We start from the raw sequence: 24,880 nt of genomic DNA on the forward strand, positions 1-24,880 counted from the left end.
CCTATGGAAACAGTGCTCAATCCCTCAAATTTTGTGGGTTTAATTAACTAAGCCCAATAGTGAAAAATAGCACTGTTCATTCGGGCCTGGATGGGCCGCCGCCTTTTTTTCGGGCCTTGGGTTTCATTTATCCCAGCTATATAAAACAGATGATTAGTATAGATAAAAAGACTTTTCCCATCTATAAATGAATTATACCATATCAAATTACTAAAATTAAAGATTTTAGGACATCTCATTTTAATACGCAAGTATGAAAGCGTTCCAAGAAAAAAATGGAGCAATTTCACTTAAATTGAAGTAGAAAGTAGAAACGCAAAACGGCCGGCAAAAGAGAAGAATCAGCATCCACTCTCTACATTCCACAACCAATCAGATAGTGCCACCTCAGCATACTCCCCGATGCTTGAAATACGTCCAGGTTCAATGAACCTGGCGCTGCCGCCCCCCGCCTTTCATTTCCCTGCTGGTATATATTTTTCCATTTCTTCTTTCACCCAAACACACTCCACAAACCGATTTTGACAACAGTTTCCGAAACCCAGAAACCAAAATTCGGATTTACAGCGAGAATTCATTTCATCAATGGCGTTTTCCGTATCCTCTTCGCCTGCAGCCGTTCATAGCTCATCTCCATCTTCCTCTTTTGAGCAGCCCAGAGGTATGATCTCGTCCCAATTTTACATTTTCTAATTAATTCGATCGTCTTCTTAATCTCGTTTTCTCTGTTTCAGCTGCGCAATTCGGTTCATTTCAGCCACTTGATAGGTCTCACCTTCCAACATCGTCGCTGAAGCTTTCACGACGTCGTTGCGCCGCCGTGAAACCGTTGAACGCGGAGCCGAAGAGGAGTGATTCAATCGTTCCGTCGGCTGCAACCGTGGTCGCTCCTGGTACGTAGCAAACTACTATTCATTGGAGTGCGCATGTAGATTTATTAACTTTTTTTTAATACTAATATATCTTGCAATACTATTTGTTTATTTACACCTTTTTTCGCTTGGTCATTTTCTAATTTCGAAAATTCTGCAGAGGTGATAGAAAAAGCTGAGGTAGAAGAGGACTTCCAGAAATTGGCGGAGGAACTCCAAAATGCCTCTCCTCTTGAGATTATGGATAAGGCCCTAGAGAAATTCGGAAACGATATTGCTATCGCGTTTAGGTAATATTCTCTCACTGCCTCAATCGTTTTATTTGATGCTCTGTTTGTGATCCTAAAAATCATGATTATAGTACCAAACCAATTTCTTCTTTTCCTATTTGAAAATTTCGACTTCATGTGTGTTTTATTTTTTTATAATAAAGACTGTGTGGGGACCTTTTACGGTGGGAAAGGATACAAAAAAGTGGCTGAATATTTTATTTCACGAGTGACTTTTAGTGAATCGAAGCACATGCCTAGGAGTTCAATTGATTCTCAAATAACGTTTGACTCATTGTGCCAGCCTCAATATTGTCACATTTGAATCATTTAGCTAACTGGTGCTATGTTTATAACTGTACAGTGGGGCTGAAGATGTGGCTTTGATCGAATATGCTCATTTAACAGGAAGGCCGTACAGGGTTTTCAGCCTTGATACAGGGAGGTTGAATCCAGAGACGTATAGACTCTTTGATGAAGTTGAGAAGAAGTATGGGATTCGTATTCAATACATGTTTCCAGATGCTCTCGAAGTTCAAGCTTTGGTCAGGAGCAAGGGCCTTTTCTCCTTCTATGAAGATGGCCACCAAGAGTGCTGCCGTGTGAGGAAGGTGAGGCCGTTGAGGCAGGCCCTCAAGGGGCTCCGGGCATGGATAACTGGCCAACGCAAGGATCAGTCTCCTGGAACTCGATCAGAAGTCCCCATTGTCCAAGTCGATCCTGTTTTTGAAGGTTTGGATGGTGGAGTAGGGAGCTTGGTGAAGTGGAATCCGGTGGCTAATGTGAAGGGAAGCGATGTCTGGAACTTCCTCCGGGCAATGAATGTGCCTGTGAACTCGTTGCACGCTCAGGGATACATCTCTATTGGGTGTGAGCCGTGCACGAGGCCGGTCCTACCTGGGCAGCATGAGCGTGAGGGAAGGTGGTGGTGGGAGGATGCCAAGGCCAAGGAGTGTGGCCTGCACAAGGGCAACATCAAGGAGGAGAACTCAACCAGCAATGGTGTCAATGCCAGTGAGACTGCCCCGGTCGCTGATCTCTTTACCAGCGAGAACGTTGTAACCTTGAGCCGGCTGGGAGTTGACAACTTGCTGAAGCTGGAAAACAGGCAGGCGGCGTGGCTTGTAGTGCTATACGCCCCTTGGTGCCAATATTGTCAGGCGATGGAGGGGTCGTACGTGGAGCTAGCGGAGGCGCTGGCAGGTTCGGGAGTGAAGGTGGCAAAGTTCAGAGCAGACGGGGAGGAGAAGGCCTTCGCGCAGCAGCAGCTGCAGCTGGGAAGCTTCCCTACCATCGTCTTCTTCCCCAAGCATTCTCTGCGTTCGATTAAGTATCCATCGGAGAACAGAGACGTGGCATCGTTGATGGCATTTGTAAATGCTCTTCAATGATAGGCATTTTGCATGTGCAATGAAAAGTATATAGATGGGTGGTGGATGGTGGTGAGGCCTCTAAAGTAGCTATGCTTATAGTTTATCTCTGGTTTTGTGATATTGTTTCAGTGTCTCAATTTTGTAAGTTTTGATAGCGCCCATGTTAAATGATCGTTCGACGTGGATAAGATCTCTCGTGTTTGCTTAGAAGATGCAGTAGAGTTAAGAATTGAATCATATGGTGTTGATTACATTGCTCGAGTAATTGTAGTTGGAGTTTCATATCAAGTTGGTGGAGCTTCAAGCCTTAGGTAATCGTAAAGTATTCCACAAAGTGCATCACCAGCTCTTGCTTGGGTGAGAAACATGCTATTGTCGCCATGGATCAACAATGCTGATGATATATCAACGCTGAAAAGCTGGTATAGTCCATGGATTCCATGCCGACAAACTGCGTTATCGCCACCCAAATTTGTCACTTGGAACACTAGCTGCTCACCATTCATTTGATTAACATGAATCTGCATCATTCATCAATCACAAAAATATAATCAGAATGTTTACTTTATGAAAAGTGATGAATGTAGAAATGAAGACCTCCAAGTCGGAGCGGGTGGCTGAGGCAATAGCCAATCTCAACTTGTAAATTCCGGCAGCAACCGATTGTAGGTAGAATCTGATCTCCCAAGTCGTCGGAACATACTTATTGTTTCCATTCCTCCTGTGCATTTCCATTGAGTTTGTGATGAAGTTTATGAAGAAAATGAGTAAAAGATTAGATTAATGTGTTTTTGTACCTATCGACATGAGCAAAGAACCAGTCTTTCCTTGCATCACTCACCCCTATAGTGAAGATTTGATCATTCTTGGGATTTAGGTCTGTGTATCTATCCCATAGTCCATATTGTCTGTATCTGAATCACAACACACGCAATATCACATCATTCAATACTCTTTTTCATCCCACAAAATTTGTCTTCCTTCCTTCCAATGCATTTGATTTGCTTTGAAAAGTGATAAAGATGAGAATCATACTTTTCAGGGGTGTTGACGAACAATTTGTTAACATAGATGGGATTGACATCAGGCACATAATATGTAGCTGCAGTTCGATCTGGGTAACCAATCTCCCATACAGTTGGCCCATCTCTTATGGGCACATAGATTACATCACCTACCTCTGTTTCTAATCCTGATCAATAAACAACAAGTCACTAAATATTCATTTCCTATGTATGCTCTACTGATATTCAACCTATTTATTTTGAATAATAATGGATTTACCTTGAGAGATAGTAACAAGTTGATGGTAGAGGTAATCACCAATCACACCTGGAACCCAACCATGAACCCCATAAACTCCTGGCACAACATTTTTTATGCTAAAGTTTCCATCTAAATCTGTTTGCACCCAGAATTGGTAATCCTATAAAAACAGATAAAATAAGATCTCAAATTAGAGTAAATATGAAGAGGAGAGAAAGTAGTTAAAAAACCAAACCTTGCTTTCAGTTTGCCAAGAACCGGGCGTTGTTGCAACTGATAGCCCAACAAAGGCAGACTTTGCAGGAATAAGCGAATCAGAAATATATCTGCTTCATATGAACATACATGGAATAAGATATGCTACTTTTGTTGTTAGAAATTATGCATTAATGAATGTATCATATCTTCACCTATCTTGGACAAAGAGTCTTCCTGTAGCAGAGCCGCGCTCCTTGGATGTCAGATAGTATGGCGATGAGATGAAATCATACGGCCATAACGACTCCTCCATTACCGTCTTAGGATTACACAAGTACGTTTGCATATATAAAAATACTATAGCTGATCTATTGTTTATGAATAATACTAGTATTTATTATACCTGTTTCTTTGCATCTGTCCATAGATTGTAAGATTGGGAGACATCTTTAGTGGCGTTGAGGTAGACGAAGAAGGGTCCGAACACCTTTCTCCATACTTCACCTTGTTCAAAGTGAGCAACCATGTCGTTCCCTATGTAGTGACTTCCATGTAACATCTGTTGCACCATCAAATTAACACATTAATCTTGCATTCCATTTCTTTCCTAGTTTCATTGCATAAGAAAAGGCTTATTACAGCAAGGCAGGTAGGACCGGTGTGGCACGTGAGATTTTGCTTTGTGGGTCCACCATTGCGGAACTCATGGCTGGGGAAGATGATCCAGAATCCCACACTAGGGTTGGAGCTTATCCATCCATGGACTCCACCATCCTTGTTTTCCATCGAATATTGGTATTTGTCGTCAACCTCTCCTTTAAGGTCCGGATTGATAGGATTAACGAGCAAAACAGACTCGGGCACGATCAGCGTTTTGCCTCTGCCTGGCAGTAGATCCTCTGGCATTGGCATTACGCGTTGTTTCTCATCCGTGATCGCCATGTAATGAAACCTATCATTTCATATTCTCATTTTTCCTTGTATCATTATCAACATCATATCCATATAGTAAGACCACATGTAATTTCACCTGTCACGTTGCAGCTTAAACACCATGCGTGTTTGAACAAGGTCAAAGGCAGGGCATCCCTGAGGGCGCTCGTAGATGGCATAGCAGTAGAAACCCGAAATTCCACTCCTTACAATGTACCTGCCAGACAGATGTAATATGATAAACGCTTGCTTTATGAAAGCAAGTTGTTTGTGTGAGTAATGTATCCACCTTTGATCTATAGTTAGGGGAAGCCTTGTCCCACTAATTGAAGGGTCATAGCTAGACTTAAACGAGACCTCCAGATTATCGTTGCTCAAACTGATCACGCTATATTCGGATCCCCTTAGCCTGTGCATAAAGATCACAACACATTTCTTCAAAAATTCAAAATTTTAAACCCCATAAATCAAAGAAAAAACACAAATCCAATTCACAATATGTACAATTGGTATCTGTCTTGGCCTCCTGGCAAGTTCCAGTTGATGTCCCAGTAACTGCAAAATTTGATGATAAGTGATTAACATAAGATTCTTGAATTTTTTAAATTTTTTTTGTGATATCAAGAATTATTACTTCCAAAGTTCCACAAAGAACTGAAACTTACCCTCTGTTAAGTTGGTTAGATTTGGTGTCTAATAAGTTGTCTATTCCAGCATACTTTATGGCTGTGAGCAGTCCTTGTGGTTTCATTATTGTAAGCCGTACCAATACATTGTCAATTATAATCTGAGACAATAATGTATTCATGTATATGTAAATATAAATGAGAGAGAGAGAGAGAGAGAGAAAGAGGGGATAGATGAGCTTACATTGGAGCCACTGACAGATAGAGTTACATTGCTCTTCGACATGGCTAAAATGTGTGATATCTCTAATTTCAGATCAGAATACCTTAAAATTGGAGCAATGTAGTAGTAATAGTATATGGTTAAAATGCCCTTGATTTAATCGAAAGGCAATACATTTTATGCCTTTATCTGTCTTGGTTTTACCAACTCAAAATCTGTTGATTAATTTGCTCTCAATATAATTAGAGTTTTTTCTAAGCAAAGGCATCCTGAGTTCTAGATTTGTTTGGTAATGAAGAGATGATAACATAGTCGAAACATGATATCGACCTTATTCATACTTAAGTGTTAATTTTGATCATCTATATACGATAGAAGCATGAATGTTAAATATTTATTTATTACTATAACTTACAATTATGTATTGCGTTCAATATTGACTAAGATAAGAACACATTCTATAATAAAAACTACTGTAATTATCATTTTTCTCTAAGGCATAATGCTCCTGCTTTTCTGGTCAAATAAAATCAGAGATAACTCAGTCCATATAAGAAGGCAATAAGAATAAAGAAGAGTCATAAATCACAAGATAAAAGTTGAGAGTTTATTTTAAAATTGTCATACTTAAAAAATCACATCATACAACACTAATAGTCGTCGGAGAGACAACTTGCAGAATACATATATGTTGCTGTTACACAAGCTTAACTTTTCTTTATGGCCATGGACTTAGCTCTCAGATTCATGAATACAGCCCTGTGTTTAACACAAGATAGTTAGAAACCATAATCCGACGAAATACACATCACTCGTAACTCAAGCGCAAAAACTTGTATCACACCGTACCAGAAGAAGCCAACAGTACTTCCAAAAACAACACGAAGATGCAGCGGTATATACTGGTGGTTAACCCATCCGACAACTGGCCAGAACTGCATAAGATAGGCATCAAGATTAGTTGCATTTTTTAATGTGCTATGCCTTGTTTGTTTGAGACTGGAAGATCTGGACAGAACAAATAAAAGTAGTTTTACTGACCGTCCATGCTGTGTACTGCACCGCTGGAAATTCCTTCTTGATCTTGGACTTCACTTGAAGCCATGGCCTTGCTGTGGATGTAAAACGACTTATAAATCAACCAGATTCCCATCTGATCATTAAATTGGTTTAACATGCATCAGAGCCACAGATCTTATCAATGTTTTTTTCTGCTCTCAACTTGAAATTCCAAATTATTTTATAGAGTACGAGAAACCGCATTCCATGTCTCATTCTTGCAAGTAGATATTGATCACAAAGAAGCTTTAACAGACTCACCACCTCTTCCTTAAAAAAAGGAAAAACAATGAAAAACCCGACCAGACTTACCCTCGATGACTAATCCATAGTATAGCATGAAAACCAAGTTGTTCAACGGTGAAGACGTCAGTTGCTCCAACAAAACCTGAAATGATTTCAGTTTGTATAGTAAGTTCATCATAAAAAAAAGCTCTTCTCATTCGAAGATCAATGAGATGGAAATCTTCAGTTTGTAAACTAAGATAACAAAGAAGTAGCAAAAGCACGAGATTTACCTTCTTGCCAACAGTTTTATTATCCTTCTTCCCCTTGAAAATTTTATCCAACAGTGTGTAAAAGTAATGCCCGAAGGGTCCAAGATAAGCAGAGCCAAAAAGCTGCAATCAGATTAACCTTGGATTACTTGTTTTCTTTTTTTTTATGAACACGTTTCTTTCAGACTTGTAAGATCATTCAGCTTAGCATGAGTAAAAAGGTACATGGCACACATTGACTACACACCTCATACTACTAAATAACATGAAAACTGGGTTCACGAAAGATTCTTTAGGAGTACTAAACTCAGACAAAATTATCAGTTTTGTGGCTAGAATATATTGTACACGGAAGTAGCAACCATCATTCACATGAACTATATTAGTGAAAAGAAGCAATCACAGTGCACCAAGATAGACAGCATCAGTCTCTATTACTACCATTTAAATTCTATAGCCTTTCTCCATGTATAAGATGTCATTTAATCGAGTACAATTGATTTGAGATTTAACAGGCACTACCTGAGTACACTTATATTGATATAATGTGATTGATATGTTGATAATGATATTGTGTGTGATATACAGATATATATATATATATATATATATATATATATATATATATATATATATATATATATTTATATTGATATTTGTGTGTGATTCACATGTAACCCTTACCCTCTACATATTAGTATATAGTATTATAAAGAGAAGCTCTACCTACCCCTTCACACTATGAACACCCCTTTTGTTGACTTATTCACACCAAGCACACAAACAAAAAGCCAGAGACCCCATCTACCAATTTTTCGCTAAGCTGGAAAAACTAAGCGTAATTGTCAGTTAAGAAATAAACACACACACACACACACACACAAACAAAAAACATAAAAAAAAACCATAAATTTCGGTTGATATCATGGATTGAAAGAGCTAATCAAATGCCACAATTGAGACTCGAGAGGTTTTTAACTATCGACAAATTAACATATCCATCAACAAAAAGACAAAATACAAAATCTCACCACTTTGAGGAGAAGGCGTCTGATTTGAAGTTTCTTGATGCCAGTGAGCTTCTGCGCCGTTATATCGCTAATCGCCGAAATCACTCCTGCCGTTATCACCTATGAACCAAAAATCAATGAATACATTTAAAAACTTAAACAATGATAGAAGGCTAGCATCCAATTGATCAGTACATTTTAAAAAATCATGATAAAGTGGAAAAATGAAATCACAAAAGAAGAAAAGTAAGGGGAAGACGATACTTTGGTTCTCAAAGGATGTCGCTGGAGCTGCGTCAGATACAGTTGAAGGCCATTCTTTGCTACCGATCCCATCGCTGCTCTTCCTTGTTTTGACTTTGTGATCCCACAAACAGAGAGAAGAAAATCAAAATCTCTCTCACTGTAACAACCACGTTTATGATTTGACGTATCGTGGAGTACCTTTTTATAAAATTAATTCTGTTTTATTTATTGACCAAAAGTTGGACTTATTAGATACTAGTACTTAATCTGTCGCAATTAAATTCAATTAAAATTTTTAGACAGAAAAGTTTTGAAATTGTGTAAAAAGTAAAATAAAAATAGAAAATTTAAAAAGAGAATAAAGTAATGAAGATAAAGTAAGAATAATTAGATGTTTTATTTTTATATAAAAAAGACTCAATTTAATTGAAACATCTCAAAAAACTTAATTTAGTTAGAGTAGAAGGAGTATATTGGAGTACTTAATAATTATTCATCTTATATAATATACTCGTATTGTAGTTTACTACTCTATCAATTCCAAAATAGAGACTCTTTCTACATTAGGCTATCTCATTAAAATAGTTTACTTCTATATTTTAATGCTTCCTCCATTCCAGTTTAAGTGATTGATTTATTTTTTACCGTTGTTTTGCGAAAATGATAGTAATAAATAGTTAAGTGAAGAGAAAGTAAAGTAAGAGAGATAATAATATAGAAGAGAGTCGTATCTACATTATTCTCTTATTTACTTTATTTTCTCTGCACTTTAATTATTTATTGTAATTTTTTTCTATCAATATTCTACTATATCAATTATTCATTTAAATTCGTGTCTATCTAAGTTTTTTTTTAAATTTTTATGGTACGATGAGAATATTATTTTAACTAAGATTGAATGCAACACCTAAGAGTAAGGTTGTAATATTCTAAAACTGGCACTAATTAATTACTAAGCAAAAAAAGGTTGGCAGTTCTAAAATGAGAAAAGTGCCAATTTAGTCATGTATTACTCTTTATACTCTTAATCAGAGGCAAAATTGTCATTCAGACACACCTAGTGTAATTTTTTCCAATTCATGAAATTCACTATGGAAAAAATAAAAAGGAGCGAGAAGGGAGTACAACTATGAAAGAACGGAGGGAGTACAATTTTTAAATAATACTAGTATTATATCAAAATTCAAATACATGTGAAAGTATTTTATGAATATAGGGACAGCTATACAAGTATATCAGATATAGAGATTAAATTTCTATAGAGACGACAACTATATCAGATATAGAGATTAAAAATGCAATCCTCTCTTTTATTTTTTTTAAAATATGGGGATGACAACTATATAAGTATCAGATATAGAGATTAAATTTGCAATCCTATTTTTATTTTTATTTTTTTTACTAATATAGGGACGGCAACTATACAAGTATCAGATATGGAGATTAAAATTGCAATTATCTCTTTTAAATTTTTCACACATTCACCAGATATATACGAAATTAATAGGTTATTATCTACTTTTATCTTACTTGTGTTTTATAGTGAGTGTGATAATTATGCACCATGAGTCAAAGTATTTTTGTATAATACTAATAAAAAGAAATTGGTTTCTTCATTAAGTGTACAGTCATATTTTAATAGTGTTGTTCGGTGCTCGTACTCATTCACCATGCATTGTGTTGAGATCTAATTTAATGATTCTCTAACGTGTCAAATGGGTGTACGATATCATGCAATTGTATAAAATCTAGGGAAAATTCTTAGTTCAAATCTTAAACTTTTTCATTGTCTCTTTATTAATCTCACAACCTTTAAATGCTGCAATTATTTTAAACGAGTCTTGATAGGCAGCAATAGCATATGCTTTAATCGAGGTTTGAGAATTGTGGACATCAATTCGACTTCCACCGGTTTCTTCCAAAAAATTGTTTATGATAAGCAATATTATGGTCATTTAGCATCACTCTAGTTGTTAACCCTATTCGTGAATCCAAATTGCGGATGGCCTAAAAATGAATTGGTATTCCTATTCACGGATCGAGGGAGTAGTTAGTACACTTTTGTTGTACAAATAAAAAAGGTTGATATAATTATTTTTGTTCACTATAGGCCGCCAAATTAGGCCTTTGTATAATAGAATGCGAAGATTTGTATAAATCGTATAAAAATCAAAATTGAATGCTTTACGCCGCCAAATTAAATCGTTGACCTCAGATTTTAGTTCCAAGAATTTATATCGGAGTAAAATTAAATGTTGTTGCCTGCCAAGTTAAGTTGTTAGGTCTTAGGATTTATGTCAAGAGTTAGGCCTTTTAAAACATATAGGCCATATTAATTGGAGGTCCTACTGGGCTGAGATTATTATTCATATACTGAAGAGGAGACCATACAAATGAGGATTAATTATGTTAATTAAGATCAGACATATAAAATCTGTTATCCCTGTTGAAGATTAGAGGTAACCATGGATATGATGAAATGAAATAAGGATGAAATGGAATGGATGTATAAATAATAAATGTAGGATTATTTGAAAGACCATCCCCCTTCTATTGATAGACATATGTTAAGAAATGAAATTGTTATTATTTGATGGATTTTATTTTAGTAATTCTGAAATTTCATTCTATATTTTGAGCTATGATTTGGGCAATACAGTAGTACTGAATTATTTGAAAATCCAATCATAAAAAAATATTTTCTTTATGAGTCTCAAATTCTAATATCAAAATTGGGCTGATAAATTGTATTCCCCCGTTCCGGCTAAGATGACACATTCCTTGGCTGACACGGGATTTTAGGAGTTATGAGTTAATGTGTTTAATTGAAGAGAGAAAATGTGGGTGTAAGTATTTAAATAGAAAGAGAATGAAAGATGAATAATTTAATAGGAGTAAGAAAAAATGGTAGGGTATATTAATTGAAGAGAGAAAGTTTCCAAAAAAGGAGATATGTTATCTTAATTGGGACAAACTAAAAAGGAAAATGTGTCATTTTAAGTGGGATGAAGGGAATGCGAGTAAATTCATAAGGTCATTATTAATGATCCAACCCAAACCCAATTTATTAAGAAAACTTTCAACGTTAACACAAATTTGCTCTACTACCTTTAAACCTGAACATGACCTGCACACAGACTTGTTAATGGTACTGTACAATATAATTTGGGTTGACACGACACAATAGCAACGTAACACGATAATGACACAAACCTGATTTATAAATTTTATTTTATTTTATTTAAACCTGATTTACACAACTTAAACATTATTTGCACGAATATAGAAATATAAACCAAATATTATTTTAATGTTTGTACTAGTATTTTGATATATTTTTCCACTCTTATTCATGAAATCCCAAATTTCCGAGCATCTTACCAGCGATGTTGTAGCTCCATAGTAACAAGGCCAAATATGTCGCAATTTCATTTTTATTTCCTTTTAAGTTCTTATATTTTCTAAACCACTTAAAAACATTGACTTCCATTGTTTTGTAGTCAAGTTTAATTAATAAGTATTACTCCTATTATATTTATTTTCCAAAAACTAGAATATTTATGTTTTTTTTTATCAATTCCGTTATTTTTGTGATATGCTTCCATTTCACTTAGTACTAGTAAAATGACGAATGAGCGTAATTTTTGTTTAAATTTCTCTTACAATTCTTTTTAAATGGGCCAACTTAGGAGAATTCACAATCTGAGCATGTTTTTTTAAATTCGAACTCAGGTCTCGAGCAGCATAGTTTGACTATTGGAGGCAGCATAAAATTGTAAATTAATAAATGGGAATTTATTCCTTTGTTGGTACTTCTGCTCATGCTTTACACGAGTATGTGATTAATGAAAATAGGTGAAATGCAGCACAGAGTGGATCGATCTATATTTATGCTGGTTGCCTTTTTTACTTAAATGCAATGTATCATTACTTTTACTTTTTATTCTTCTTTTTTTTTTTGGAATTTCCTAGCTGGATGTGATCGAATTAAATAAGCTTAGAATTTCAAGTGTTGTGTTACTTTGTATTAGTAAATTACTACTCCCTGCTAATTTCAATAAGTCATGAAATCCCGACACAAATGCTAAGAAAATAAATAATGAAAAAATTATTATACAACATGAGAAGAAATGTTATTTTTGTTAGTAATATATTTGTCCGATAACATATCAGAAAAATAATGATATTGATTTATTTTTTTAAATGACTTATTGAAATGAGATATCCAAATAAAAATCGAATCAAATAGGACCAAGTGAGTAGTTGAGTAAGACTTTTTTGAAGATTACATGAACTCAAAACAACCAGTTTGGACCCATGCAATAACTTAAATTCTTAGGTCAACCTTAGTATAATATCTTAGACTATTGGTGTGATTGAAGTGATGATACTTTATTAAACTATTTTATGAATCATCATTTCATTTAAAATAAAATTATTGGTAAATATCAAACATATATATCATGATACTGATACATGTACGTATCGAAGGTAGCATAGAAGCACACTATATCGATCATAAATCTGCTACATACTGACAAATGGATTATTCATTTCCAATTTTTCTGAAAGAGAATTAATCTATCATACTTATAATTTATATATTAGAATTAAGAGCAGGGACGGACCTAGGCGTGGGCCAAGCCGCCGCCGGTCCTAGTACTCACACCATTGCCGTCTGTGTCTGCACTGCACCTTTTACATTTTATTACAGAAAGAAGGGGAAGGAGACGGAAGAGAGGAGGGAGAGAATTAGAAAGTAATTATGACAATTAAATTTACAGCTGTGTGGGGTCCTCTATTTATTTACATTTTAATTTCTATGGTTTTTATAAGACGTGATATACTCCTACTAATATAATTTCTAGTTTGTTTCGAGATTTGAGAATAGTTGATATAAATCTATAATGAATAATCAAATTTGCATTTTTTTTATTTGTGGAACAATACTACTCCATATGCTAATTTTCTTGCATTTATAGGATAATAGTATTTAGTTTATATGTATCAAATTATTTTACATATCTCCAAAATATCAAAAATTTATGTGTTTATGTGTTAATGTATAAAATGTTATTCAAAAGTTGAAAATAGAATATAAAATCAAGAAATTTCAATTTTTTTATTAGGCTATATATATTTCTTTTATTTTTGTTTTCTCATTTTAATAAAAGACTATCGTTTTAATCATTTTCAAAGACAATTTTTTTTGTAATTAATTGTGAAAAGTTGAAAGTTTATAATTTAATATTCTAATTCCAAACATAATGATATTGACCAAAACTTTCCTAAATTTATTAATTTGAATGAATATTACAGTATCTCATATAAAAAATATAAATTTTGTATTTGTAATTCAATAATGTAATTGTGTTTTCATCATTTTATAAATTTTTAAAGAAGGTAAGAATAATCAAATATTACTGTTATAGATATATATACTATTATTTTTTATAATTTTAGCACCGACTTATTCAAAGTTCTAGTTCCGTCTAGGGGTGGGAAATTATACCGAAATACCGAAATACCGGACTTACCGTACCGGAAAAATACCAAAAATACCGATTTTTCGGTATACCGCAGTTTCTGGTACGGTATGATACCGTACCGCAGTGTTTCGGTATGGTAACAGTATCAATTTTTCTATACCGCGGTTTACCGAATCTTCGGTATATATCAAAAATTCGGTATACCGATAGATTATTATATATATATATATATATATATATATATATTACATTTATATACATATTATATTAAAAATTTTTAAAAAATAGAATTCTCTAAATTTTAAAAAAATTTAAATGTAATATTTTGGATATATATTATATTAAATTTTAAAAAATGTATATTACATTTATATATATATATATATATATATATATATATTATATTATATTAAATAAAATTTTAAAAAATTTAAATGTAATATATATATTACATTTATATATATATATAGGGATGTATTAATTTCCTTTTTGTATCTTTTGTTCTATTGTTCTTTTTAATCTCAGCCCCACGATTTTGTCATCCGACGGTTAGATTGATGCCACGTGTCATTTAATAATGCTGATTTTTAGTTGAATAATGAACACCGACTAATAATGCACCATTATAGTGTAATAATGCAGATTTTCAGTTGAATAATGCACACCGACTAATAATGCAGATCATCACAACCATCCATATATATATATATATATATATATATATATATAGGATTGTATTCAAATCCTTTGCACCTATTAAATCCAATCACCTTCTCAATCTCGTCCATCCATTTTCATAATCATATGGACGAAAATAAAGCCTCATCAATTTAATTTTAATCATTAAAAATTTCGAAAAGGGCAGTTTCGGGAGCTCAAATTTGTATCGGTTAATTTAATTCCTAAATTCTCTCCTTCTAGTTTGGTAAATATATAATCTGATTTATTTTCCTTAATTAAGTTTTTTCTCTCTTCCTATTTTACGGTAAATGTATTGGGAAGACATTCTTCTGCAATTTTTCGAGACAATCATGAAGCTCTTTTTTTGAGAAGTTAGTTTAGTATTCCTTCATTAATTTCGAGACAATCATGAAGTTCTAGTCCAATGAAATTGTATAGGTATCTAAATTTTTGCACCAATTCTTATATAGAGTTCGTGTATTGATTGTTCATTGAGATGTAAGTATTATTTTATGTATTAACAGTTTTTCTATAGATTACACGCTACTATCTTTCTTCTCTCCCTCATCGTTTGTTTTCTCCATTGAAGACATTATCAAGAAATTGTTGTCGACTTTTTTCAATTGCAGACGTCAGTTTTTTTTAATTGATAAATTTGGGTAGAAAGTTATTATATTAGTCGTGTAATTGACATCTATGATTTTGTGTATTTGTTTTTAATTGATAAATTTGGGTAGAAAGTTATATCACCAACACATGAATTAAATTTCATTTTTTAATGCGTTTAAGATTTGGTATAGTAAATAATGTACCAAAAGTGTCTAATAATGTGCACGGATCAGTGAATAATGTACATATTGAAGAGAATAATGTTGAAAGAAAATTGAATTCATGCCCTTTGGGTTTAGCAATCCATGGGGCTAGGTTGTAGTACCCACTCACAAACGGAACCATCACAAAGGGCAAAGAGTTTGAATCATTTCCCTTGGGTTTAGCAACCCATGGGGCTAGGTTATAGCACCAACACATGAATTAAATTTCATTTTTAATGCGTTTAAGATTTGGTACAGTAAATAATGTACCAAAAGTGTCTAATAATGTGCACGGGTCAGTGAATAATGTACATATTGAAGAAAATAATGTTGAAAGGAAATTGAATTCATGGCCTTTGGGTTTAGCAATCCATGGGGCTAGGTTGTAGTACCCACTCACAAACGGAACCATCACAAAGGGCAAAGAGTTTGAATCATTTCCCTTGGGTTTAGCAACCCATGGGGCTAGGTTATAACACCAACACATGAATTAAATTTTATTTTTTTAATGCGTTTAAGATTTGGTACAGTAAATAATGTACCAAAAGTGTCTAATAATGTGCACGGATCAGTGAATAATGTACACATTGAAGAGAATAATGTTGAAAGGAAATTGAATTCATGCCCTTTGGGTTTAGCAATCCATGCGGCTAGGTTGCAGTACCCACTCACAAACGGAACCATCACAAAGGGCATAGAGTTTGAATCATTCCCCTTGGGTTTAGTAACCCATGGGGATAGGTTATAGCACCACCAAATGAATTAAATTTCATTTTTTAATGCGTTTCAGATTTGATACAGTAAATAATGTATCAATAGTATCTAATAATGTGCACAGATCAGTGAATAATGTACATATTGAATAGAATAATGTTGAAAGGAAATTGAATTCAAACCATCCCAAGTGCTTTACATCGTCATAAATCTAGAAAAAATACCCTACAAATCTATTTCAAATCAGTTGGACACATCTTGAAGTACAATGTTGTTGTCGTTCTTGTTTCAACTAGCTGCTGCAAAATCCTCCCTCCGGCCTTTGTTCGACGACAGTACAAATAGTCCTCCCTCCGGCCTTTGTTCTTCTTGTCTTCACAGTCATTTTGGGCAGAGCTGGTTGAAGCTTCCGTAATTCGTTCGCGGAATTTCTGGGCTATTCCAACCGGCAGTAGATCATCCACTGCATCTTCTATGTTGCTCCTCAACTGCTTTGTCCCTGTCGAGCAGCACCAACTTGCATCATAAATCGTGCAATACATAGAATAACAAACATAGGTATATAGTAGAAACAAAACTGCCAAACGAACATTAATTCATGTGTAAAATAAAATAATGCTTCAACATGTACACATACTGCACCGACTATATAGTGTAATTTACAAACACATATTCCAGTTAATGTTTGACAATTTAAAACAGGATCCACCATAATGCAATCACATTTTCAAATAATGCAATCACATCATCAAATAATGCAATCACATAGTGGAATAATGCAATCATAACACAAGCATGCTGCAGCATACAAGATATATATACATGTAACCACTTAACCATCCAAATAATGCAATCACAGAATAAATAATGAAGATATTATACCAAGTAATGAACAAACAGATTTACAACAGGATCCAACATAATGCAATCACATTTTCAAATAATGCTATCACATCAGCAAATAATGCAATCACATAGTGGAATAATGCAATCATAACACAAGCATGCTGCAGCATACATGATATATATATATATGTAACCACTTAACCATCCAAATAATGCAATCACATAATCAATTAATGAAGACATTATACCAAGTAATGAACAAACAGATTGACAATCTACTCTTTCCCAATCTAAAACCACACCTACAACATCCAAATTCTACCCATACAGGTAATTCAGGTATATAGGAAAATAATGCATATGTTATCTGACAATTTCAAACAGAAATGACCATAATGCATGCGCATATTAAAATAATGTAGTCACATTTGGACAATAATGAAGAGAATTTGACGAGTAATGGACTATATGATTACATGAAGGAAGATAACAAATAAAGCATTGACATATAATAAAATGCTCTGTTTATATGAATAAATGAATAGACAAATATCATATTTGTTATCTGCCAATTTACATCAGAAATGACCATAATGCATTCACATATTAAAATAATGTAGGCACAGTTTAAAAATAATGAAGAGATCCTGTCTTGCAATGAACAAACACATTTTCAATTTACTTAATCACAATCTAAAACCAAAGCAACAACATTAACAATGTACTCATATAGGAAACATAATGCATTGACATACCAAAATAATGCATAGACCATGTGATTAAATGAATATAAACAAAGTGCATTCGTTATCTGCCAATTGAAATCGCATATGCGCAAACTGCATTCACATATTAAAATAATGTAATCACTTTGACAAATAATGCAGATTTAATATCAAGTAATGTTGGAACAAGCCAACATTGACTGATTTTATGCACATAAATTCAAAAACAACACGAATAATGGATACAGTAAACAAATTAATTCACAAAAATTATTAAAATACTGTGCAAATTACGGTAAAGCATGTGGGATTACAATCCAAACATACAAAGCAATTACAGTTGAACGCGAAACACAAAAGCTCACCATCTTGCTGGGATGGCTGCGAATTGGTGGGCCGTCCTCTTTTCGCATTTTAAGATCTGCGCAGGAATTCAACCAAACAACAGGGAGTTAGATTGTAGTACCAAATCCGGTCGATTGGTGGTAATCGGGTTAATTGTGGTGTGGGTGTTGTGTTCCTATCGATTATTGGAGAAAGCGTTATTCAAACTCGAAAAGTGAAGCAGTTCAATAACATTCGGAAAAACCCTACCTCTGCTTAGAACGGGGTGGAGTAATGTTCGGAACCGACGACAAGCATGGAATTCGACTGAAAAACGGTTTAATCACCGATAACAATGTCCGCGGCGGCTAGGGATTTGCAAGTCGGATGGAATTTGAGAAGGATAGTGGAGAGATAAGGGGTGTAAATACGGTTTGTGAATAATGAGGCGGTCGATGAAAATCATTGGGTGTATCCCGCTAAATTCGCGCCTCCTCGTTTTCTCCAGATTTGATACTATAAAATTACTAATTTACCCTCATAATGCACGAAATAGTCGAAATAATGAACTACGGGGTGCTTAATTACTAATCAAATCCGGGTCGTTCATCTCGTAGATCCAATGATCCAAATCGAATTGGAACTTAAATCTAATGATAGAAAAGGACATTAACATGACCCTATATATATATATATATATATATATATTACATTTATAAATATTTTGCATACAATAGGTTTTTTTCGGTATACCGTTACTATACCGCATACCGTTGTTACGGTATGGTAACGGTATCAAAAATTATCATACCGAATTTTCGGTATACCGGAATTCCGGTATACCAGAAATTCGGTACGATATCGGTATGGAATTTTGACATACCGTAATTTCCTGTACGGTATGCGGTATGGCACGGTCGGTACGGCATACCGTACCGACCAACCCCTAGACTTCCGTCCCTGATTAAGAGTCTCCATTTTCTCTTTCCTATGTAACAGTTCTATAATTTCTGCACTCATTTTTTCTCCAGTCTCATTCATTCTTATCTTTTCCTCACAAATATAATCGCATCTTTTATCCTATATAGTATTGATTTATAATCAAACTTTAAAATGAGTAATTAAACCGATATAGATAATTGTGTAGCATCCCATCCCACCTATAATATACTAATCTTCAATTTTTTCCAAATAAGTAGACATAATATTATTGTAAATTTAATTATTGCCAAATAAATTAACATTCACGTCACGTTTTATATGGAACGATCTTAACAAGTGAACATATAATCCAACCATCATTGTTTATGAAATTTCAACACATAATATCTATATAAATTTTTGTTAAATTAAAATCTGTATAAATGATATTTTTTTTATTCATGAATTCATGACGTCAAATAATAATCCGTCGAATTTGAACGCTCACTGCCAAAATTTCCCTAAAGTGGAACGTCCCATTTAAAAAAAGTTCAATAAAAAACATTGTATCTAACTATAAGAGTATTTTTGAACTTATCCCGACCTTATGGTAATCCGTGAGAGAATTGAAACAAATTGACCAAATTGACCTCGACGCTTCAAGAAAACAAAATATTTATCGCCTATATAGAGACCTCATCTTGCGCTTCATGCTGTGATATTCTTAAGTAAACCAGCCATGGATTCTCCGCCTCGAAATCAGCCCTCAGGTTGGCCTCTATGGCAGCAGGGAGCGGGGAGTCTCTACTCTCCGCCTCCTGCCACTTCCAATGGAGGCATTAGACCTTACATTAGGTCTAAAATACCGCGGTTGAGATGGACGCAAGAGCTTCACCGATGCTTCATCCACGCCGTTGAAAGCCTGGGAGGCGGAGATAGTAAGATCACACACATGCTTGTTGCATACTATACCATTTTTTTGATTGAATTCTAGCTTTTGCGCACCAACTAATAATTCTACCTCAAGTTTCGATTATTTAGATTTTTTCCATACAATTGCTAAGTTGTTTGTTACCAAATTAATGTTGAGGTGGACGCTCGGAATGTTTACATTTACTTAAACAGCCTATATATGGATGTCTACGCGGCATTAATTTGTAATTTCAGCTAGCAATAAATGCATTAATTTATCGAAAAATGTCAACCGTGTGAAAAATTACAATAATTGAATGTGTCTTAGTTTCTTCTATTGTGCAGATTGAGACTAGTGCTCAGCGAAAGTTCATATAATTATACACTAATACCCTTTCACTAATCGTTAATCTATTAATTGCATGTCCATGGAGATAAAAAAAAAATGTACGTATTTTATTTATTTATTTATTTATTACTAGTATTTCTAAACTTTGATAAGACCGAATTCATTTAATTTAAATTGTAGTGGTGGAGTATTAATTTAGTAAATTAGTTACATTGAATTTTGGTGATAGGGGCAACTCCGAAAATGGTGCTGGAGTTGATGAATGTGAAAGGGCTGAATGTAACGCATGTCAAGAGCCATATTCAGGTTGAAGACAAAACCCTTCTTCTAGGGTGATATATTTTTTTGAGAAATGACGTATTCTTTAGAATGATATACATACATATATATACTGTATTTAACTTTTTTAAGGTATGTTTTGTTTAATGGTTTATCTCATTCTTTCTGTCATGGACAGATGTACAGGAGCGCCAAGCAAGATCAAATCATACAAGGTGGTGCGTAAGCAAATGCTAATACTTCCATATGTATTTAAGGCTCATCTACTTCCTAAATCATTCAATACTTTTCTAACCAAGAATTCTAACTTGTTTACTATTATTAGTCAAAAAACAGATTATTGCTGAACTAACACACTGCCAAAAAAACGCGAATTAGTGACAGCAGCTGAAAATTCAAGAATTAGTGACAGATAAGTGACTGAGAAAAGTCAGTCACTAATTGGTGACAGAATCGTCCGTCACTAATCCGAATTTACCATGGCGGCCGCCTTTGATTTCCGTCATTGCAACCTTAGCGACGGATAAATCCGTCACTAATAATTTTTACTAACAAGCTTTTTATTGACGGATCTGTCACTAATTTTATTGTGCCATAAAATTAAAATTATACTTTATTAAATCCCAATATATTTTATTTTATTAAATCCAGAGCACGACTAACGAGCCATGTAAATCTTTATATGATGAAAAAATAATTTGGAGATACGTTGTGTGCTTTATGATATATATAGTTCGAGTATTTAATTATATGTGTGTGTATAATTTAAGTTACCTTTATTAATTAAAAGGTAAAAAGTTTAGGTATTTGGTACGTACCTGTAAGTTGTAATAGTAGTTTGATGTTTGGATGTTATAATAATTAATTAGGATGTAGCTACGATATCTTGTGAAATTCAATTTTAGTTTTGTTAGTGGAGTAATTTAATCAGTTTTTTGTTTATACATATGATTTGGGCGATAAAGTAATGTAAATAAGTGCAGGTGCTACATCCGAAAGGAAAAAGAAGCTACAAGTACCATCACAACAAAACCATGAATCGCATTCCATTCACAGCTGCAACTGCGGAGTTCTAAGCAAAGACATACTCAATCAAGAATTATCCAGCCTCATTAATCCTGACACCCCTCCCAAATGGTATTGTAAAATTATTTTTTCTTAATCAAATGTTGCTAAAAAACCCATTGAGTTACTAAACTATTCTAGGTCTTGATCATCTGCAGGCAACAAGTGAAACTGAAACACATTGAAACCGACCACTCTTTCGTGCTCAAGGACTTCCTCGGCTGCAGCAAAGAACCTCCTCTAAATAATGTTAGTGATTTAGTTACTTTTTCGATTAATTGCATCTAACTAATACATCAACTTTGACCTTATATTAGTTTTCTGCCTCTAAATACACCAACTTTCAATTGTTGCAATTGCCCATAATTACATATATGCATTTTTCTAAGACAAATATGTATCCATGTTAATTACCAGATGTGCAAGGAGAAGTTGGGAGCTATTGGGGAATCTGCGGCCGGCGAAGATGCAAATGACATCTCTCTTGAACTAACCCTTGGTTAATAATTGAGTTGATTATTTTGTGATTTCAATCCAATAAGTTTCTGCAAATCTCTTTTATACATGTTGGATGCCAATTAGGGCTCTTCACAACATATATCTCTAAGATAAATTGTTCAATTGGTCAGTTGATTGTGTTGGCCAAAACTTGCACTTAAATGAGGGCAAAACTGGGGCTAGTTTTCTTGCTTTTTTTTCATTAAATCAGATTTGGACATAGAATGATATAATTTCATGTGTTGTAATTAGCTTTACATGAGTGGTATACAAACTATTTAGCATGATCAGAAAATCTTGCTTGCAAACTCATCAATCTTTCCCTTTGATGGAAGAATCCTTCATCTCCACCATTTCTCCGTTTCGATTCTCTCCAAATCATCCCCTCCTATGTTCAATTGTATCGATTCCTCAATCCGGCATTGCTTCTATACATCTGATCAAACACCATTCCCACTTGGCCTCCATGCTCCAATGAGTTTGCCACAGTCGCCAAGGCGTCATCCCAACCACCGATCCACTCGTTACTCTGATCTCCGATGTTTTTTTGCATTTCAACTCTGTCTGCAACGGCTTCCAAGATTGACTGCCACCATTGGATCAATTTCAATGAAGGCTTCCACACTAGGGCTGAGCTGCTTTTCCATTTGTTCAAAAGTAGAGTTGCTTTAGATATGTGGGAGAGCGATTTTGGAGACTCTACTTGGGAGATTCCAGTTGACTGAATGGACTGAAATTGTTTGAATGTCAAATTTCAACGATTGAAATTCGAATCGGTTTATGGAATGCGACTGTTTCAACATCTCATGCTTCAATTTCAATTTATGGTGTTATAAAGAGTGCATAACTGTGTTATCATTCAAAACAAATATTTAAGTACATAATTTTATATACCATCTATTAAAGAAAAAGGATGAATATAAAGAGTGCACAACTATATTATCACTCGAAACAAATAATTAAAGTACAAAAATGTCATCTTCATTTTAAATGATATCATATATCACTCTATTTATAGAGATAAAAAACATACACACCTTAAAATTTAAATATACAAAATGATTCTAACTAGTTCATATAGCCTTCTTCTCTAGTGCAAATTTGCTATATCAAATATAGTTGTAGCTAGGCTTGTAGCAATACCATAATAGCAGTAACAGCTCAGTAGAGTGGTGTAGAACAAATCATGCATTGGGATAAGTAGCATACAATGTAATACCGCACATGCCCTCTTTAACATCTACATTTCTTTGCACTTTGATATATCCACCATCTCCCCATCCTGTCCCCCACGAATTCTTAAGCAACCAAAACTTGATTCCGTCTTCACTTTCACCGTAGCCAACTAGTGTAACTGCATGAGTGAGATGAGTTCCACACTCCCCCGTCAAAACCCCACTATGATAAAATTGGAAGAGTCTTGGGTCAATAGCTACTGAGATAGGTTGGTTAGCTACTGCAGCTAACAAAGCAGCCTCATCACTGCTAGGAACAAAACTAAAGCCATTTATCTTTGAAAAAAGAGATGATGGTTTGTTATTGGTGCATGCTCCTTGAGTCGCAGTATAAGGATAGTCGGTATCAGTTGCAAGACCCCCGTTTTGCATCACGAAGCTGAAAGCATGCTCCATTCTTCCACCCATGCAACCTTCGTAGTAGTAGTTGCAGTCTATAATGTGTTGCTCGGATAATGGGATCAGCTTGCCTGATCGTATGGCTACTATGCCCTCAATTGCGGCAACAGCTGAGAATGCCCAACAACATCCTACATGTATGCGCATGGAAATTATGTATTCAATAATGAAAATAGTGGAAACTAATTATTGTGTACCTCTTTCAATCTAAGAGAATACACCCTAAGTATTTGAGTTAGTCTAACACAAACACATGCATATATTGGATGTGGTTCAAGTAAAAGATATATTGTGAAACATGTGACAACACCGCGCTGAACTTTGTGATAACTTTATATTGAATTCGTGATACTGGCTAAGTGTAAAGAGTTTAGTGTGGTAATTTGTAGGTTTAATCTATAATTCTCAAAATTACTTATCACAATAAATGTTTTGTTGAACCACATTTCATAGATATTTATATATATACCACCATGTTACCGTAGCCAATAGAGGTAGTGTGAGACTTACCACATGACCCTTGATTTTGTACAGGCGTGACAACATTGTAATCTCTCCAATCAAGACTAGGTGGTACATCTTTCACATTTTTGTATGTAAAAGATGATTGATGCGATAATGATATCTCGAATGATGGCATGAAATTTCCTGCATACTTAGCCAAGAACTCTTCATGCGTTAGATCTGCAAATTTATTTATCCCAAGCTTGTATGTGTGATTTCCTTCCAGATTAAACCTTTCAATATGTTGCACATTTTCCTTAAATATCTTAAACCTTCTCTCCTTCACTTCCTCATTCTTGTAGTTGAACCCATGTTGAGCCATCCATTTCTCATGTTCCATATACATGTTCTTGTCGTCATCCGATAATGATGCTACTTGATAACACGAAGTTGCAAATATGCACAACAAAAGAACTGTATAATAATATTCTTTATTGGCAGACATGGTGTATTAAATATTTTTTAGTGGATTTGATTGACCAATGTGAGATGTTTTGATAGACAACAGGTGTGTGTATATATAGACATGCATTGTTCCTATTTAGATATGTTAGT

The 24,880-nt window shown here is 34.4% G+C and overlaps 4 protein-coding genes across 5 annotated transcripts; 1 reads left to right on the forward strand and 3 right to left on the reverse strand.

The window, feature by feature from the left end:
• The first annotated feature begins 480 nt into the window (after positions 1-480).
• LOC121808601 (5'-adenylylsulfate reductase 1, chloroplastic-like) lies at positions 481-2,751 on the forward strand. The gene is made up of 4 exons (XM_042209169.1): positions 481-661; positions 735-893; positions 1,033-1,162; positions 1,506-2,751. The coding sequence occupies exons 1-4, from the start codon at positions 586-588 to the stop codon at positions 2,530-2,532; spliced, it is 1,392 nt and encodes a 463-aa protein (XP_042065103.1). The 5' UTR covers positions 481-585; the 3' UTR covers positions 2,533-2,751.
• A 33-nt stretch (positions 2,752-2,784) lies between these two features.
• LOC121808599 (probable rhamnogalacturonate lyase B) lies at positions 2,785-6,193 on the reverse strand. Of its 2 annotated transcripts, none has more exons than XM_042209168.1 (14): positions 5,782-6,193; positions 5,577-5,698; positions 5,416-5,466; positions 5,201-5,320; positions 5,009-5,128; positions 4,618-4,930; positions 4,382-4,537; positions 4,191-4,297; positions 4,016-4,106; positions 3,799-3,940; positions 3,550-3,706; positions 3,312-3,428; positions 3,112-3,235; positions 2,785-3,035 (listed from the first exon to the last, which is right to left on the reverse strand). In XM_042209168.1, exons 1-14 carry the CDS (start codon positions 5,821-5,823, stop codon positions 2,799-2,801), a joined length of 1,899 nt encoding a protein of 632 aa, XP_042065102.1. In that variant the 5' UTR covers positions 5,824-6,193; the 3' UTR covers positions 2,785-2,798. The 2 variants fall into 2 exon arrangements, with proteins under 2 accessions (XP_042065102.1, XP_042065101.1); XM_042209167.1 differs by having other exon boundaries at positions 5,407-5,466.
• Positions 6,194-6,345: 152 nt separating this feature from the next.
• LOC121808602 (peroxisomal membrane protein PMP22-like) lies at positions 6,346-8,750 on the reverse strand. Its single transcript, XM_042209170.1, has 7 exons — positions 8,591-8,750; positions 8,348-8,446; positions 7,338-7,439; positions 7,132-7,207; positions 6,802-6,872; positions 6,610-6,695; positions 6,346-6,519 (listed from the first exon to the last, which is right to left on the reverse strand). The coding sequence occupies exons 1-7, from the start codon at positions 8,660-8,662 to the stop codon at positions 6,468-6,470; spliced, it is 558 nt and encodes a 185-aa protein (XP_042065104.1). The 5' UTR covers positions 8,663-8,750; the 3' UTR covers positions 6,346-6,467.
• Positions 8,751-23,371: 14,621 nt separating this feature from the next.
• Positions 23,372-24,671, reverse strand: LOC121808709 (senescence-specific cysteine protease SAG39-like). Its single transcript, XM_042209303.1, has 2 exons — positions 24,332-24,671; positions 23,372-23,952 (listed from the first exon to the last, which is right to left on the reverse strand). The coding sequence occupies exons 1-2, from the start codon at positions 24,669-24,671 to the stop codon at positions 23,372-23,374; spliced, it is 921 nt and encodes a 306-aa protein (XP_042065237.1).
• Positions 24,672-24,880: the final 209 nt, after the last annotated feature.

Source organism: Salvia splendens, chromosome 6 (assembly GCF_004379255.2).
Source record: "Salvia splendens isolate huo1 chromosome 6, SspV2, whole genome shotgun sequence".
Classification (NCBI taxonomy): Eukaryota; Viridiplantae; Streptophyta; class Magnoliopsida; order Lamiales; family Lamiaceae; genus Salvia; species Salvia splendens.